Source organism: Bombina bombina, chromosome 4, assembly GCF_027579735.1.
Source record: "Bombina bombina isolate aBomBom1 chromosome 4, aBomBom1.pri, whole genome shotgun sequence".
NCBI classification, from domain to species: domain Eukaryota; kingdom Metazoa; phylum Chordata; class Amphibia; order Anura; family Bombinatoridae; genus Bombina; species Bombina bombina.
Genome location: NC_069502.1, coordinates 1,236,481,853 through 1,236,502,463, shown reverse-complemented (window position 1 = coordinate 1,236,502,463; position 20,611 = coordinate 1,236,481,853). Strand labels below are relative to the sequence as shown.

The following is a 20,611-nucleotide window of genomic DNA, read 5'->3' as shown; positions in this document are numbered from 1 at the left end:
TAGATAAGACAGACAGACAGATGATAAATAGATAAGACAGACAGATGATAGATAAGACAGACAGATGATAAATAGATAAGACAGACAGATGATAAATAGATAAGACAGACAGATGATAAATAGATAAGACAGACAGATGATAAATAGATAAGACAGACAGATGATAAATAGATAAGACAGATAGATGATAAATAGATAAGACAGACAGATGATAAATAGATAAGACAGACAGATGATAAATAGATAAGATAGACAGATTATAGATAAGACAGACAGATGATAAATAGATAAGATAGACAGATGATAAATAGATAAGACAGACAGATGATAAATAGATAAGATAGACAGATGATAGATAAGACAGACAGATGATAAATAGATAAGATAGACAGACAGATGATAGATAAGACAGACAGATGATAAATAGATAAGACAGACATATGATAGATAAGACAGACAGACAGATGATAAATAGATAAGACAGACAGATGATAGATAAGACAGACAGATGATAAATAGATAAGACAGACAGATGATAAATAGATAAGACAGACAGATGATAAATAGATAAGACAGACAGACAGATGATAAATAGAGAAGACAGACAGACAGATGATAAATAGATAAGACAGACAGATGATAGATAAGACAGACAGATGATAAATAGATAAGACAGACAGATGATAAATAGATAAGATAGACAGATGATAGATAAGACAGACAGATGATAAATAGATAAGACAGACATATGATAGATAAGACAGACAGATGATAAATAGATAAGACAGACAGATGATAAATAGATAAGATAGACAGATGATAGATAAGACAGACAGATGATAAATAGATAAGACAGACATATGATAGATAAGACAGACAGATGATAAATAGATAAGACAGACATATGATAGATAATACAGACAGATGATAGATAAGACAGACAGATGATAAATAGATAAGATAGACAGATGATAGATAAGACAGACAGATGATAAATAGATAAGACAGACAGATGATAAATAGATAAGACAGACAGATGATAAATAGATAAGACAGACAGATGATAGATAAGACAGACAGACAGATGATAAATAGATAAGATAGACAGATGATAAATAGATAAGACAGACAGATGATAGATAAGATAGACAGATGATAAATAGATAAGACAGACAGATGATAAATAGATAAGATAGACAGATGATAGATAAGACAGACAGATGATAAATAGATAAGACAGACAGACCGATGATAGATAAGACAGACAGACAGATGATAGATAAGACAGACAGATGATAAATAGATAAGACAGAAATATGATAGATAAGACAGACAGACAGATGATAAATAGATAAGACAGACAGATGATAGATAAGACAGACAGATGATAAATAGATAAGACAGACAGATGATAGATAAGACAGACAGATGATAAATAGATAAGACAGACAGATGATAGATAAGACAGACAGATGATAGATAAGACAGACAGACAGATGATAAATAGATAAGACAGACAGACAGATGATAAATAGATAAGACAGACAGACAGATGATAAATAGATAAGATAGACAGATGATAGATAAGACAGACAGACAGATGATAAATAGATAAGACAGACAGACAGATGATAAATAGATAAGACAGACAGATGATAAATAGATAAGACAGACAGATGATAAATAGATAAGACAGACAGATGATAAATAGATAAGACAGACAGATGATAAATAGATAAGACAGACAGATGATAAATAGATAAGACAGACAGATGATAAATAGATAAGACAGACAGATGATAGATAAGACAGACAGACCGATGATAAATAGATAAGATAGACAGATGATAGATAAGACAGACAGACCGATGATAAATAGATAAGACAGACAGATGATAAATAGATAAGATAGACAGATGATAGATAAGACAGACAGACCGATGATAAATAGATAAGACAGACAGATGATAAATAATAAGACAGACAGATGATAAATAGATAAGACAGACAGACCGATGATAAATAGATAAGACAGACAGATGATAAATAGATAAGACAGACAGATGATAAATAGATAAGACAGACAGATGATAAATAGATAAGACAGACAGATGATAAATAGATAAGACAGACCGATGATAAATAGATAAGACAGACAGATGATAAATAGATAAGACAGACAGATGATAAATAGATAAGACAGACAGATGATAAATAGATAAGACAGACAGACCGATGATAAATAGATAAGATAGACAGATGATAAATAGATAAGACAGACAGATGATAAATAGATAAGATAGACAGATGATAAATAGATAAGACAGACAGATGATAAATAGATAAGATAGACAGATGATAAATAGATAAGACAGACAGACCGATGATAAATAGATAAGATAGACAGATGATAGATAAGACAGACAGACCGATGATAAATAGATAAGACAGACAGATGATAAATAGATAAGATAGACAGATGATAGATAAGACAGACAGATGATAAATAGATAAGACAGACAGATGATAAATAGATAAGACAGACAGACAGATGATAGATAAGACAGACAGATGATAAATAGATAAGACAGACAGATGATAGATAAGACAGACAGATGATAAATAGATAAGATAGACAGACAGATGATAGATAAGACAGACAGATGATAAATAGATAAGACAGACAGATGATAGATAAGACAGACAGACAGATGATAAATAGATAAGATAGACAGATGATAGATAAGACAGACCGATGATAAATAGATAAGACAGACAGACAGATGATAAATAGATAAGACAGACAGATGATAAATAGATAAGACAGACAGATGATAAATAGATAAGACAGACAGACAGATGATAAATAGATAAGACAGACAGACAGATGATAAATAGATAAGACAGACAGACAGATGATAAATAGATAAGACAGACAGACAGATGATAAATAGATAAGACAGACAGACAGATGATAAATAGATAAGACAGATAGACAGATGATAAATAGATAAGACAGATAGACAGATGATAAATAGATAGGACAGACAGATGATAGATAAGACAGACAGACAGATGATAAATAGATAAGATAGACAGATGTTAGACAAGACAGACAGACAGATGATAAATAGAGAAGACAGACAGATGATAAATAGATAAGACAGACAGACAGATGATAAATAGATAAGACAGACAGACAGATGATAAATAGATAAGACAGACAGACAGATGATAAATAGATAAGACAGACAGACAGATGATAAATAGATAAGACAGACAGACAGATGATAAATAGATAAGACAGACAGATGATAAATAGATAAGACAGATAGACAGATGATAAATAGATAGGACAGACAGATGATAGATAAGACAGACAGACAGATGATAAATAGATAAGATAGACAGATGTTAGACAAGACAGACAGACAGATGATAAATAGAGAAGACAGACAGATGATAAATAGATAAGACAGACAGACAGATGATAAATAGATAAGACAGACAGATGATAGATAAGACAGACAGACAGATGATAAATAGATAAGACAGACAGATGATAAATAGATAAGACAGACAGACAGATGATAAATAGATAAGACAGACAGATGATAGATAAGACAGACAGACAGATGATAAATAGATAAGATAGACAGATGTTAGACAAGACAGACAGACCGATGATACCAAGATGTTGTTTTGCTATGTATAATTAGGCATTTTCTATTACAAGCTGTTTCTTTCCCTTTCAGATTATAACAAAGGTGTGAGATTATATGAGATGCCATTGACGGCAGCCAGCTGACCGGGGGACACAAACCTCCTATTAAGGCACAAGGATCTGGTATTAGGGGAGGGCTCTCTCTTAAGTGAGGTGCCCAGACATAGGTCTGCAGTCAGAGTCATTGTATGAGAGAGGGCTCCTCTCCTCCTGTATGAGGAGAGTCCGCGGCTTCATTCCTTACTTGTGGGAATACAGAACCTGGCCACCAGGACGAGGCATAGAAGCCCCAGGCAAAGGCTTAAATACCTCCCCCAGTCATTCTGCCGAGGGAACAAGGAACAGTAGGAGAAATAACATAAATTATGCGTACCTGATAATTTCATTTTCTTCCGTGGGGACGAGCCTGGGAAATAAGAGCCTGGCCACCAGGAGGAGACAAAGACACCCCAGCAAAAGCCTTAAATACTACTCCCACTTCCCTTATCCCCCAGTAATTCTGCTGAGGAACAGTAGAAGAAATATCTGGGTGAAAAGGTGCCAGAAGAATAAAAAACAAAGACGCCCCACATAAAAAAGTGCGGGGAGCTGTGGACTCTTTCCAACGGAAGAAAATGAAATTATCAGGTAAGCATAATTTATGTTTTTCTTCCTAATGGGAAAGAGTCCACAGCCGCATTCATTACTTTTGGGAAAATAATATCCAAGCTATAGAGGACACTGAATGCCAAGACGGGAGGGTACAATAGGCGGCCCATTCTGAGAGCACCAAGCCTGAAACCACTGCCCAACAAAAACCCCGCTTCGTCCAAAGCCGAGAAAACGTTAAAAAGGAAAGCTCCCAAGGACACTGACCAGCAGATAGTCCAGAAGCCTAGCTAGAGACCGCAAAATCGGACTCAACTGAGCCAACAGTCCTCCAGGAGACACTGTCGTCCAACAGTCGGTCCCCCACCGCTCACCCCTCACTAAAGAGGGGAACACCAGCCTAAACTCCCCAAGGGATAGGGCAAGGAAGAACCGTGGGGAAACCGAAAGGTCACCACAAAATCCATAAAAGGAAAACCCCCAATAGTGAGCACAGCTCACAAAGATCCAAATGGATCCTGACAGACAAGGGGAGGCTACGCCCAGACCAAGCAGAAACCAGAGGTTTAGGACCGGGCATCTAAACAGAGAAACCCTTCTCTCAACATCGTTCAAAGCACCAAAAGACAACTGAAGACAGAGTCCACACATCGTCAGAACTAAGAATACTAAAGTATTCAGACAAAAAAGAACATATAACAGACCCGGATGAAAAACCCTGAGTCAAGAACACCCAGCCATCATCAGGATGGCACAGAAGAATACTTGCTGAAAAGTTAAAAGCGTCCAGCAAGAGAACAGATTGCAAAAGAAAACTTCCAGACAGAGGGCACACTCTAGGCAATCAAAGCCGCTAGACCTACACACAGGGCTCCAAAAGGGGAAGCACATAACCTCAACGAGGCCCACTGCACCCCCAAGAGAGAGAGGTTACACCTAGAACCCGAAGGTGTATGGTAACCCTGGACCTTCTGCTTGCAAGCCCAGGGAGCTAGATACTATGCCAACCTAGATCCTGAAGATGACAACACATCTCAGAACCTACTCCTAGCCGGGTCAGCCCAAGCATCGGCAAGTATGAAACAGGGGAACAAAAGAACCCCAACACCAGCTCAAAAACAAGCGGAAGAATGGCCACAGTCATCCCAACAGAGCACGGGGGCCAACCCAACTCCTTAGAAACAGACGACAAGGCCGTAGATCAAAAGGAATCTAACAAAAGGCCACCAAAAGGCCACCATAGTCTCGACACGGAGCCAGCAAGACTCTAGATTGAATGTAACAACCCAGAGAAAAACACCCCTCTCTGAAAGGTTAACTCTCAGTTCCACTGCAAACCCATTCGCCTGCAGAGCAGTGAATACATAAGGTTACCACAGCAAGCTGACCAAGGGAAACCGACCATAAAGGCGTAAGTCCAGCCCAATGAGCATCAGCACTCAGACAACCTGGCCAACCGTGACCAGGTCAATTAGTCCAACTAAAAGGACCCAAACCAGCCCTAAAGCCAAAAAGTCTGGCAACAACTCCACAAAGGAAAACACTGAGTGAAGCCTCAGCAACCGAAAGCACCAGGGAGAAAACAGATCCGAGCCCCCAATTGTTTAAACAAACAATATACGAGAACATAACACCCCGTCTGATATAAATAAAACAGGCCACAGGGAGATATCAATGCAATATCCAGATCAACCCAGATAAGATAATTTGCAAGTCCCAACCCAAGGAAGGGACCACCCCTTGCCAAAGTCCAATGCTCCAAAGGAGCTAAGGCATTAACAAGGGGATACACCGAGGCCAAAATCACTCGAGCAAAGGCTGGTCTCCGTATCACCTCCATACAATCAGAGGATCATAGAGAGAAAAGGACACACAGCATCCCCAGCTCCGAGCAGAGCCCAAAGAGACCACGCCCAGTGCCCCTAACAGGGAACGACCATATCCCGGAGGGGAACCCAGGTCCCTAAAAGGAGACCCAACTCACATGGAGACAACAGAGAAAGACCAAAAGGTCTCATAAAAAAACAGCTAGACAGTACACAGTCAATGTGCAATAGCTGCAGCTTGTCACATTCTGCAACCCATCCGCTGCAAGGCAGCTGAACTACCCAATAAACTACTAGCTGCTGAAAACTAAGTCCAGAAGGACAAGTCCCAGGGCCTCAAACGAAAAAGGCCAAACCACCCAACTCAGCGGCAAGAGGGCGCAAGCCCACCAACCCTCCACTACATGGGAAGGAGCTCTAGGGTCTGAAAACCCCAGGTACAAGAGAGAGAGACACAGCGGAACTCCACTGACCCAGTCATCCAAATTGAAGGCTATAAGGACTGAGACAATCCTTCCTGCCTCACGGACCCACCGGTCCTCTAGAATGCTTAGTTGCACACAGAGGATAACATGAGCACTCTGCGCCTCTACCGGACCAGCCAAGCAGAGCGGTGCCATGTGTCCGAACAGCTACCAGACAGAACTGAACCCAAACAGGACCAGCGTGCAATCCGGGTCCTAACCGTCAAGCCGCATAAATCCTCCCTCAGAGGGGAAGAAGGAAAACAGACAGGACATCCTTTCGGATGAAAATAAAATACAAGGCAACCCGTAGGTTAACGCCCAAAAAGAAACAGGCCTACCACAGGACCAGCCAAACGGAGCCCTGATCTTCAAAAAAAACTGGAAAAGATCTCAATACATGGACAATTAGGAGATTACATCATCCCCACAAGTCTAATGAGCTGTGCCATTCGAAGAGCAGACTGAGTATTCCCGTATCCGATAAGGATAGGGTCGTTCAATAACTGAAAAAAACATTTCTTAGTAACACGCGAAGGCGCGCAATTCGGTAATGAAAGGCACAACACTCAGGGACAGTCACACCCGCAGGGAACTGTACAGTCCAAGGTGGAATAACCAGGACAAAAGGAGCAGGGAAGGGAAGGCACCACCCTGTCCTCAAACTCTATTCAATTTAGTATATAAAGATTCATCAGGCAATATGACCTCTGGAACCACTGAATTCGCCACCAAAAACTTCCTTTAGAAGAAGCGCAAATTCCTAAAACTAAAGTCTGGTTCCTCCGCAGCTGGAGGTTGAGAGCCAGCAGACTCCGACCCAGAAAGTTCATACTCTGAAGTCTCAAAAAGAACTTCATCCTCGGACAACCCTATCAGTTAAATCCAAAATGTATTTGATGTACTCTGGGAAGGAGTGCAATATGTAACCTTTTGCTTGCGCTTAGCAGGGCGAGGTAAAGCATTAAGGCCGCAGACACCGCCGTCTGAATTGCGCAGTAACGTCTGGAGGAAAAAAAAGCCCCCCTCCAGATGGAGGATCCGCAATGCTATGGGGAAACTGCATGCGTATAGAGATAACAATGTAGGGTACGCACCTCACTGGACAACAACTCCTCAGAGGTGGACGGCTCCGTGGTATTAAACATGTTTGATATTATCACATTATCAAGGCCTATGGAGCATAATTTAGTGGGAGACCTAGGGTCTGCTCACTATATAAAAAGGAATTACTCTTTAGGAATAGAGGGAGTGCCCTCTAAAGTAACAGAATCCTCCATCGCTAGTGCAATAACCGGAGAACTAGAGAAATAAAACATCTTATTTTTTTCAAAAAACTGCACCCTTATACCCCAATGGCTGGGGCACTCACCACCTCCTATAACCCAGACAGTACAGAGATTTATTACTCCTCTCCGATAGTCCGATCAGGAAAGAGAGAATGAACCACATAGTGCACAATGCAGGACTGCCCCTGCTAGGAGAAAGCGCACCAAGCTTGTAAGCTGCATGACTCTCAAAGTGAAAGTGAAACCTGTATATTCCATAACAGCTTATGAGTCTAACATCTCACACAAAGCAGCATAAAATCAAATAAACATATAAGATTATTCCCCCCCTGTTCAATAATCCCCCTAAAGAGATATTAACTGTGGCAAACCTAGCCACTTCTGGACTATAATGTAAGAAAGGTTGTCTACTTATTGTGTGCTATGTATATGTGACAGACCCTTCGGTCAGAACTAAAGAGTTAACTTTGTTCAGCTTTTAGAAGCTATTTTCTAAATACAAGGTTGCTGGCATCAGCTATTGTGTGCTCTAATTAAGTTTAGTGATAAACATTCCCATTGTCTAATCATCTCCAGAGTCAGACTGCTAGTTGATGGACTGCATTGTTTTCATGTGTTTAAGTTGTTATCAGCTAAGTAAGGTAATTCTATTGTGGCATGTCAAAGGGCGTTTGCTCTCTATCTAATACTAGGCATATAGCCTTTAATAAATGTCATTCTGTTTTAAACCTGAAAACTGGCTGGGTTGTGAGTTGTTGACTCCCAAACGGTGTTTCGTCCGGTTATTGGGATATTGCCTTACTTTTCAGCGCTGACTGTGGATTTACTGGTTATACCCGCGGAGATCGTAGATTTTAATATTGCCCTCCGCTACAATTGGTGGCAAGCGTTGGGATCCGACCTTACAGCCGAAAAGCGCAATTCGTGCAATTGTAACTGCCGAATAAGAAAAGGGAATGGCAAGCAGAATACAGCGAAAGAACCGACTACCGAAGTGAATGGAGACGGATTATTCTAAGCTAAAGAGACAAACGTTAAAGGAACTGCTAGAAGCCAGGGGAAAGATAGCCAGCAGCAAACCCAAGGCTATATTAATTGCCGAGCTGATGGAGGGATACAGAGCTCGCAGCGCTACGCCTCCAGCAGCCATGGAGGAGACCCTATACCAGAGGGAAATGAGGACCAGGCTGGAATTTTTACCCCAACCTGTACCACGGGACATGCTATCCGTGGTAATGGCAGATGTGCAGGAGTATGTGATGGCACACAGTCCGCGGAATGCATCCTCCCGAGCAGAATCCATTTCGGAAGCACTCAGCAACCTAGTAAGACCCAAAATCCCATACCATGCCTTTAAAATGTTTTGTGAGGAGAACGATGAGATTGATGGGTATTTACAGGATTTTGAGAGACTGTGCGAGTTACATGATTTGGAGCAGTCCGTATGTGTCCCGGTGCTAGCAGGCAAGCTAGCCGGTAGGGCAGCGGAGGCGTATCGCGCTGTACCCAGGGAGGACAGCAAGGATTACGCTAAAGTGAAGAGAGCGATCTTGGAAAGATATGCCATTACCCCAGAGGCATACCGGCGCAAGTTTAGAGGCCTGCGCAAGCCAGAAAGAGATTCACATGCAGAGTGGGCCCACAAGCTGGATCAAGCATCTCAGGGGTGGATACAGGCCAGCCAAGCTACCACCATGGAAGAATTGCGACAACTGATGCTGTTGGAGCAATTCTTTGACGGCTTGTCCCCAGAAGCCCAAGAATGGGTGAGAGATCGAAAACCCCTCACCTTAACCGAAGCAGCCAGATTAGCAGACCAGCATTTTGATGCCAGGAGGCACCATGGACTACTGCCTAAGACGTACGCTCGACCCACGGGACAACCCAGTCCTCTACAGCCTAACAACCCCACAGCGAAACCTTTTCTCCCAGCCCCAGGGAATCCACCACCCCCCTCACGATACAACGGACGGGCGAATATACAATGCCACACCTGCAAGCAGTGGGGACATATGGCACGTGAGTGCACCCAAAATCGGAGCAGACAGGCTTGGAACCAGGTCAGACAGAACCTGGCCCCAAGGGCGGCTGCTCACCATTACCAAATGGAGCCAGCCGCTCATGAGGTGTTGAGCACCCAAGCCGAGGAACCCCTGGGAATTCTGCATGAGGTGATGTCGGTCCGGGCCACCGATAACCGGCAACATCATCGCCAGCTGGTGACCGTAGAGGGGAAGGAGGTCCAGGGACTTCGGGATTCGGGAGCTACTTTAACCCTGATAGCTCCCCATTTGGTGCCGGATACAGCACACACTGGCGGATCTGTGGCAGTACGAGTGGCAGGGGGAGCAGTATACCGATTGCCCACTGCTAAGATTCATTTGGATTGGGGTGCGGGGGAGGGCATGGTAGAGGTGGGCTTGATGCAAAACCTACCAGCGGATGTTGTACTGGGGAATGACCTGGATCAGATGACCTCTGCTTTTGTAACTCAGGCTCCACATCAGGAGGTCCATTCAGTAACCACCCGGCAGCAGGCACGCACCACGGCCCCACCAGCTCACAACGAGGCTCAGGTAAGAGACCATGACACCCCCTTGACACGTATGACCTGGGATACCCCCACCCAATTTGAGGCAGAGGTGAAAGCTGACCCCACGCTGCAGGTATACCGGGATAAAGTGAACACCGATCAGGCTGGGTTAGAGGGGGAGCGGTACATCTGGGAGAAAGGGTTATTGTACCGCATAGCCGAACGGGGGGTAGGCGGAGCAGTCACCGTGACCACTAAGCAACTGGTAGTACCCCAGAAGTATAGGCAGGAGCTGCTCAGGATAGCTCATGACATTCCCCTGTCAGGCCACCTGGGAATGACACGCACCCGCTACAGATTGACCCACGCCTTTTTCTGGCCTGGGATCTCTAAAGATGTACGGCAATATTGCACCTCCTGTGACTTGTGCCAACGAGTAGGCAAACGAGGTGACCGCCATAAGGCTAAATTATGCCTGTTACCCATTATTGAGGAACCCTTTAGCAGGATAGCAGTAGATATCGTAGGGCCTCTACCCAAGCCCAGTCCCTCCGGGAAGAGGTACATTTTAACCGTAGTGGACTACGCCACTAGGTACCCCAAGGCCATTGCTCTCTCCAACATCCATGCAGAGACGGTAGCTGAAGCCTTAATAAAAATATTTTCCCGGGTAGGGTTCCCCCAGGAGATAATATCGGATAGGGGCACCCAGTTTACCGCAGAGGTGACCCAACAACTTTGGAGGGTATGTGGTATTAAACCCATAGTTAACTCAGCCTACCATCCCCAGTCCAATGGGTTATGTGAGAGATTTAATGGGACGCTAAAACAGATGCTCCGTACATTTGGCGAGACTCATAAGGACTGGGAGCGCTACCTACCCCATCTGCTTTTCGCATATAGGGAGGTACCCCAAGAGTCGACAGGTTTTTTCCCCCTTCGAATTGCTATTTGGGAGAAGGGTGCGGGGGCCATTAAACCTCATTAGGGAGCATTGGGAGGGAGAGAGTAGCCCAGATGGTAACACCATTGTATATTACGTGCTGGAGTTCAGGGACCGACTGGAGGCATTGACCAAGGCTGTACGCACCAACCTCCAGGCGGCTCAACAACGCCAGCGCCGCTGGTACGATAGGGGAGCCAGGGACCGCAGCTTTCAAGTGGGGCAGAAAGTTTTAATTTTAAAACCTGTACGCACAGACAAGCTGCAGGCCGTCTGGCAAGGCCCATACCAGGTAGTAGAGCAGTGATGCGACACTACCTATGTGATTGGCCCCTGCTCAGGGGTAGGGAAGCGACGCATGCTTCATGTGAACATGCTCAAACCCTACCATGAGAGGATAGAGGACGTGGCGGCAATATGCGCCTCGGCCTCTGAGGATCACGAGAATCTGCCTCTACCTGACCTATTAGAATCAGAGGACCAGATAGAGCCCTCCAAGGGCGTTCAGCTGGGGGAGCGGCTAAGCCCTTCGGAGCGTACCCAGGTAAGGAGTTGATCGTAGCTAAAGGGGCCATCTTCTCCCATTTACCTGGGTACACTCCGCTGGCCACTCACCGAGTTGAAACCCCAGGACAGCTACCTATGCGGCAGACCTCGTATCGTGTCCCTGAAGCAGTCAAGGCACATATGAAGGCAAAAATTGACGAGATGTTGCAACTAGGGGTTATCGAACCTTCAGACAGCCCCTGGGCATCGCCGGTAGTGTTGGTACCCAAGAAAGACGGCTTCTGCGTCGACTACCGGAGGCTAAATGACAAAACGGTGTCTGATGCCTATCCGATGCCCCGGATAGACAAGTTGCTAGATAAAATGGCTAGGGGGCAGTATCTTACGACCATAGACTTATGCAAGGGATACTGGCAAATTCCGCTAGCCGATGACGCCATCCCCAAGTCGGCGTTTGTCACCCCGTTTGGCCTGTACCAATTTCGGGTCATGCCTTTCGGGATGAAGAACGCTCCGGCAACCTTTCAAAGGATGGTAGATCGGCTACTGGACGGGTTCCAGGAGTATGCCTGTGCATACCTGGACGATATTGCCATACATAGCCAGAACTGGGCAGAACACCTACAGCATATAGGAGCGGTTATTGACCGTATAGGGGAGGCAGGGCTGACCCTGAAACCTAGTAAGTGCCATATCGGGATGGCAGAGGTGCAGTATTTAGGTCACCGGGTGGGGAGCGGGCACCAGAAACCCAAACCAGCCAAAATTGAAGCTGTTGCCAAGTGGCCCACCCCTAGGACCAAGACCCAAGTACTGGCATTTCTAGGTACGGCGGGGTACTACAGAAAGTTCGTGCCCAATTATAGTGCCCTAGCCAAACCCCTGACTGACTTGACACATAAGAACCTTCCCCGACAGGTTACTTGGGCCCCAGAGTGTGAGCAGGCATTCCAACAACTAAAGACTGCTCTAACTAATGCGCCTGTACTTGCTGCACCCGATCCAACTAAAAGATTTCTTGTTCACACAGACGCTTCGATGTTTCGAGTGGGGGCAGTGCTGAGCCAAGTTGGAGCAGATGGCGGAGAACACCCCGTAGCTTACTTGAGCCGAAAGTTGTTGCCCCGTGAAGTAAGCTACGCCGCCATCGAAAAAGAATGCCTGGCCGTGGTGTGGGCCCTCAAAAACTTGCAGCCGTACCTGTATGGACAACCTTTTTCCTTACTCACAGATCACAACCCGTTAGTGTGGCTGAACCGTGTGGCCGGGGACAATGCCAGGCTGCTGTGCTGGAGTTTGGCGCTGCAGCCCTTCAACTTTACAATCCATTACCGCCCAGGGAAACAAAACGGTAACGCCAACGGGTTATCCAGACAAACTGAACATGAAAAGTGATCTGTGAGTACTTCCCCGGACATCCCCAAGCCGATCCGTTGGGATCAGACTGTGTATGCCGGCTTGGTTCTGGGGGAGCATTGTGGCAAACCTAGCCACTTCTGGACTATAATGTAAGAAAGGTTGTCTATAGGCTGTATTGTGTGCTATGTATATGTGACAGACCCTTCGGTCAGAACTAAAGAGTTAACTTTGTTCAGCTTTCAGAAGCTATTTTCTAAATACAAGGTTGCTGGCATCAGCTATTGTGTGCTCTAATTAAGTTTAGTGATAAACATTCCCATTGTCTAATCATCTCCAGAGTCAGACTGCTAGTTGATAAGATGGACTGCATTGTTTTCTTGTGTTTAAGTTGTTATCAGCTAAGTAAGGTAATTCTATTGTGGCATGTCAAAGGGCGTTTGTTCTCTATCTAATGTACAATATTCTTTCAACCCCCCAGCTGGGGTTAGACCTGCATAAATACTAGGCATATAGCCTTTAATAAATGTCATTCTGTTTTAAACCTGAAAACTGGCTGGGTTGTGAGTTGTTGACTCCCAAACTGTGTTTCGTCCGGTTATTGGGAGTATTGGGATATTGCCTTACTTTTCAGCGCTGGCTGTGTATTTACCGGTTATACCCGCGGAGATCGTAGATTTTAATATTGCCCTCCGCTACATTAACCCTTGATTCTATAAAGATAAAAGGTGCCACACTGTGACCCTGTCTTCTGTATTAACATTATGTAATAAAAAATGAAACGATCTTACCAGAATCTACGCCGTGGGACAGGAACACGGCCCTTCAAGTGTCACAGGTTAGTAGCTTCGCTCCTGACATGGACTTGAGTGTAAAAAGCAGGCAGCGAAACTTGTCAACGCTGATTGCTTATGGAGCTATTAATATGAGTCGGGATGGTGTCGCAAAGGGAAGCTCCCCCTGCATCTCCAGACTCTAACGTTCACCCAGGCCCTCAAGTTGAAAAGCTTAAAGGGCTATGTTACGGTTGCCTCCAGGCTGGCTGGAAGTTGGACCGTAGAAAAGGATGCTCCTAGCGCTCACCAAAGGATCATCGGCACCGTAGACACCATAGACTACTGCGTAGCCACCATAAGTAATGCAGACTCTACGAACCACCGCTGCTGGGCTGGTATCTCGCCGTCTGCTCTGCGCCCTGGACCTACGACCAGGCTCCAGTAGGTGAACCTCTTCCTTCTGTAGCGTGAAGCAGGATCAGGAACAAGAGCTCTTACAAGAGCTCAGTAGCTAAGGGAGTATGAAGAGCATAGCAATCCCTGTAGTGATTATAGCTGTCCCCTACAAACATGAGTCAATGCTGCAAGTTAGAGGGTCAGAAAAGGTCTGATGTGCTGGAACACACAGCCTGCTTTTTATTGAGGTTACATGCAAAAAAAGGGCACTCTCAGGGGGAGGCATAAAATCCCCAATCACACATTTGATACATTTAGATAGAGAGACAACGCCCTTTGACAGGCCATAGTAGAATTACATTACTTCAGCAGATAACAACTTAAACACAAGAAAACAATGCAGTCCATCTTATCACTAGCAGTCTGATTAGACAATGGGAATGTTTATCACTAAACTTAATTAGAGCTGATCCCAGCAAACTTGTATTTAGAATAGCTTCTTGAAGCTGAACAAAATTAACTCTTAATGGCACACAATGAAAACTAATGCTTTTGTAACAGTGCTCCCTTTCTGTGGAACACTCTGCCTGTGTGGTACTTGGTTCAGTAAGTCCTATTTACTGAACCAAGTGGGAGAAAGCCAGGGACAAGTTATTTTACAGGTCTGGGGACATAGTCTTAAAGGGGCATTGTTCACCAAAGTCACAATATGTCCCCAGACGGTTCTTAAAGGGCCATACACACCCAATAAAAGTTAATACGTTCTCAGGGGCACAATCTTCCAGGGGCCATAATCATGAGGAAGGAGGCTGGCAAATAGGCTTCTCCACAATCCAGGGAAGCAGGGCAATCTTCCATTTAAAGGGCCAGTTACAAATAGCAGTTTGTAACAGGCTACTTAAACTACTGTCCCATAGCAAAGGGTAGAACCCCTCATAAGAGATCTCCGATATTCCGGCACCTCTCTGCCACCTCCTGTGATGAAAGGCAAACAATGACTGGGGGATGAGGGAAGTGGAAGGAGTATGTAAGCCTTGGGCTGGGGTGTCATTGCCTCCTCCTGATGGCCAGGTTTTTATTTCCCAAAAGTAATGAATGCGGCTGTGGACTCTTTCCCATTAGGAAGAAAATCAGGGTATAAATGGTGCCCGAAGAATAAAAATAAATGTTGGTCCGCCCAACGGAGAAAACGTGCAGGGGCCGTGGACTCTCCTCATACAGATGGAAAGGAAATTATCTGGCAAGCATAATTTATGTTTTCCATCTTAATATGAGGAGAGAAAACATATGCCCAAGCTCTAGAGGACACTGAATGAAAAAAAAACGGGAGGGAAAAGAGAGGCGGGCCTTATTCTCAGGGCACCACAGCCTGAAAACCCTTTCTCCCAAAAGCTGCTTCAGCTGAAGCAAAAACGTAAAATTTGTAAAACTTTGAAAAGGTATGTAAGGAGGACCAGGTAGCAGCCCTACAAATCTGCTCCATAGAGGCCTCATTTTTGAAGGCCCAAGAAGCAGCCACAGCTCTAGTTGAATGAGCCGTAATCCTCTGAGGAGGCTCATGTCCCGCTGTTTCATATGCTAAGCGGATAATGTGCCTCAACCAAAAAGATAGGGAAGTAGAAGAAGCCTTCTGCCCTCTGCGCTTCCCAGAATAGACAACAAACAAAGCCGAAGTCTGACTAAAATCTTTCGTAGCCTGAAGATAGAATTTCAAAGCCCGAACCACATCCAAATTATGAAGTAATCATTCCTTCTTAGAAGGATTAGGACACAAGGAAGGAACCACAATCTCCTAATTGATGTTGCGATCAGACACAACCTTAGGGAGAAAACCCAACCCAGTACAAAGAACAGCCTTATCAGCATGAAAACTAGGTAAGGAGGCTCACATTGCAAGGTCGCCATCTCAGAGACTCTGCGTGCAGAAGCAATAGCCAATAGAAAAAGAACGTTCCAAGACAGTAACTTAATGTTAACCAAATGCATGGGCTCAAACGGAGCCCTCTGCAAAACCTTAAGAACCAAATTTAAACTCCAAGGAGGAGCTCAATGTCTAAACACAGGCCTGATCCTGGACAGAGCCTGAACAAAATAATGTACACCAAACCGTCTTGGAAAAAGGAAAGAATCCTGGATACCTTGATCTTATGCCAAGGGAATCCACGTTCTTATGACAGATGCGATGGGTGACTGGCTTTCTAGCTTGAATGAGGGTATCAATCACTCTCTCAGAAAACCTTCTCTTGGCTAGGACTAAGCATTCAATCTCCATGCAGTCAGCCTCAGAGAATCTAGATTTTGATGAACAAAGTGACCCTGTTCCAGCAGATCTCTGCAACAAGGTAACCTCCATGGAGGAGATGACATCCCAACCAGGTCCGCAAACCACATCCTTTGCGGCCACGATGGAGCAATTAGAATAGTTGAAGCTTGCTCCTGCTTGATGAGGGCCACTACTCGAGGTAGCAGTGGTAAAGGAGGAAAAATGTAAACTAGGTTGAACCCCCAGGGCACTGCTAAGGCATCTATCAGCTCTGCCTGGGGATCCCTGGACCGCGACCTGTATCTGGGTAGCTTGGTATTAAGTCTGGATGCCATGAGATCTATCTCCGGCGTCCCCCATCTGTTGCAAATCTCCACAAACACTTCGGGATGGAGAGACCATTCCCTCGGATGAAACGATTGTCTGCTGAGAAAGTCAGCTTCCCAGTTGTCCACACCAAGAATGTGGATCGCTGACAGTGAGCAGTTGTGGGCCTATGCCCATTCCAGAATCCGAGATACTTCCCTCATGGTTAGGGATCTTCTCGTCGTCGTCCCGATGGTTGATGTAAGCCACCAAGATAATGTTGTCCGATTGCAATCTGATAAATTGGGACAAACCCAGAAGAGGCTAAGCCTTCAGAGCGTTGAAGATCGCTCGAAGTTCCAGAATGTTGATCAGGAGAAGAGAATCCTCTCGAGTCCACCGGCCATTTGCCTTCCTGGCACCACAAACGGCTCCCCATCCTGATAGACTTGCGTCCGTAGTCACAATCTCCCAGGATGGTCTCAAGAAAGATGTCTCCTGGGACAGGCGATCTGGACAGAGCCACAAAGATAGCGATTTTCGCAATCGGTTGTTCAGAGAAATCTGTTGGGATAGATCCGAGTCATTGCTGTTCCATTACCTCAGCATGCACAACTGCAGAGGTCTGAGATGGAACCTGGCAAATGGAATGATATCTATGCTGGACACCATGAGCCCAATCACCTCCATACACCGGGCCACAGATGGCCTTAAGAGGTCTGGAGAACAAGACAACTGGAAGTAATTTTGCATCGTCTCTGGTCTGTAAGAAATATCTTCATGGATACGGAATCTATTATCGTGCCCAGGAATTCTACTCTGGTACTGGGAACCAGAGAACTCTTTCATAAGTTTATCATCCATCCATGAGATTGAAGAAGCAGAAGAGCTCTCGAATGGTCTTCTGCCAGCCGGCAGGACGGAGCTTGGGCCAGAATGCTTGGCCAAATAAGGCGCTACTGCAATACCTATGGATCTCGCCACCGCGTGCAGAGCTCCCAGAACCTTCTTAAATACTCGAAGAGCAGTAGCCAGACCAAAGGGAAGAGCTACAAACTAGAAGTGCTGATCCAGAAAAGCAAATCTTAAGAACTTTAAGTGCTCCTTGTGTATTGGCACATGAAGTTAAGCATCCTTCAAGTCTATCATGGTCATGAACTGTCCCTCCTGATCTAAGGGCAGAATAGGCCTTATCGTCTCGATCTTGAACGATGGCACTGACAGAAACTTGTTTAAGCACTTTAGGTCTAGAATCGGGCAAAACGTACCCTCCTTCTTTGGGACCACAAAAAGGTTTGAGTAGTATCTCAGACCTCTTTCTGCTAGAGGTACTGGCACAATGAGTCCTAGGGAGGAGAGATCCCTCACGCACCCTAGAAAGGCGTCTCGTTTTTCTGGTCTTGAAGACAGCTTTGATAAGAGGAACCTGCCCCTGGGTAGATGAGTTTTGAAACCTATCCTGTAATGACCTCCAGAACCCAAGGGTCTTGCACGTCTCCCAGCTAAGCTTCCACAAAGAGAGATAGTCTACCCCCAACACGATCCAGTGACAGATCTAGAGCCGCCTCATAATGCCGATTTTGTCGTGGCGGGCTTCTTCCTTCTGCTTGGATTTGTTCCAAGATTGAGATGGAGATGGTTTCCAAGTTCCCTTGGACTGATCAGGTTTTGCAGTGGGCTGCTGGCGTTGGGACTTATCCGAACGAAAGGGACAAAAATTAGGACCCTGTTCTTTAGCTTTATTCTTCTTATCCTGCGGAAGAAGGGGAAAAAAAGAGGATCCAGTCTATCCTATTCATTCTTAATAATATTTGCCATCTTTAGGGGAACCGGGAGAGTTTGTGGCACCACCCTGTCCTCATAAACCTTATCAAGCTTAGGAATAGAAGGTTCCTCAGGTAACTTAGGTTCCGGAACCTCTAACGTAGCCAACACTTCCTTTAACAGAAAGCATAAGTGCTTTATCCTAAATCTAAAGTCTGGTTCCTCCGCAGCCGGAGGCTTAGAGGGAGCCGATTCCGGCCCAGAAAGAGCCTCCTCTTAAGCATAAGAGGCGTCTTCATCATCTTATAATCTAGTATCAGATAAATCTAACAAGTTGGTAGATGACCCCTGGGAAGGATAGGATAGCAGTATTTAACCTTTCGCACTGCCATTTGCAACTGTTCAGAAAAGTCTGGTGGTAAAAGGGCCCCTCCCGAAGGAGAATTAGTAGTGCAATGGGGAGCTGCATGTGTAATAGGAGATGATTGCAGCGAACGCACCTGGCGGGACAGAGACCCCTCAGAGGTGGAGGGCTCAGTGGTACTAAACATCTTGTTCTTTTTAGATATAACTACTTTATCAAGGCATGTGGAACATAATTAAGCAGGCGGATATACTGTAGCCTCCTTACAATAAAAACAGGTATTAGATCTGGGTAAAGAGGGAGTACCCTCTAACACATTAGAGTCCTTCATAGCTTGCACTTTTACGATGGTGTGACGAAACCAATCTCGCCACTGTGCATTGGAGGAGCCTGGTTGCCCCGCCTGCTGCCTTTAGACTATGGCCCCATGTTGAAAAGCTTGATTTTCCCCTGCAGGGCGTCCTTCCTCTATCCATGGAGATAATTGGATTTCTTCCCAATTATCTCCAGGATAGAGAGGAGGGGTTTACTTGTATGAAGGGGTGCGTTTATGCCTGAGTCACTGTGATTGGCTAATGTACTATACTTGTCACAATCTCCCATCTGGTCCCCTTGGGTTAGTGTCCACCAGGTGGGAGACCTGCATAAATACCGGGCATGTAGACCTCAATAAAAGAGATTCCTGTTCACTGCTTGACCCCCAACACGGAGCCTTGTCTCGTCTTTGGGGGGGGATTTACTGTATGCTGTTAGAGACTGATTGCCAGGAGTGTAAGCCACTGGGTGCTTTTCCTGTTCGTCTGCTAGCAGCTATTCGTGAGGTTCCAGTTCGGGAGTTTGGAGCATTCCCTTGTATTCAATTCGGGAGTTTGGTGTTCTGCAGTAGCTGTGCCTGTGTCTCTGGAAGGGAAGAGCTACTAAACGGCGGTTTAACCCCTTGTGTGCAAAATGGTCTATTACAATTGGTGGCAAGCGGCGGGATCGTTCCCACAGCCAGAAGGACAGCTACAAGAGATACCATTCCGTGGATTTACAAGTTGGGGGCAACGCATGTCCTAGTACAGCGACCGTAAAAGCAACAGAATGGAACCAGCAGTGTTATACGAGGAGGAGGACATGGATGGCCAGGATGCATTAAGGAAAGGCATCTGGTACCAGGCCCTGGATAATGTACAATACCAGCGGGGTGAGAGTCTCCCCATTGAAGAGCAGCGGTTGCAGAAGCAAGTGGCCCTGCGGATGCCCTTCCTGGGAGAGCAGCCCCTGGAGGAATGGGTGAAGGAACTAGAGCACCGGGTATGGCAGGAGCTATGGCTGGAGGATGCCTACCAGGCGCTCTGGTGGTATATGGCACAGTATATACCCTGGACAGCTGAGCATGACAAGCCAGAGGGAGAGGAGTTTGATGGTCCTGGCTTGTTATGGGAGTCCTTTGCAGAGCCTGACTTCGGGAGCACTGTGCAGACCAGACTTCAGGACATTTTCTACGAGAGGGAGGCTAGGCATGACTGG

At 45.4% G+C, this 20,611-nt stretch overlaps 1 protein-coding gene across 1 annotated transcript in view; it reads right to left on the bottom strand.

Moving 5' to 3' along the window:
- Positions 1-20,611, bottom strand: part of PEX6 (peroxisomal biogenesis factor 6) — a 548,800-nt gene that overhangs the window by 469,607 nt on the left and 58,582 nt on the right. Inside the window, exon 4 of the mRNA XM_053712827.1 lies at positions 19,630-19,739. Within this exon, the coding sequence (XP_053568802.1) occupies positions 19,630-19,739 (110 nt within the window). The remainder of the gene's footprint in view (positions 1-19,629; positions 19,740-20,611) is intronic.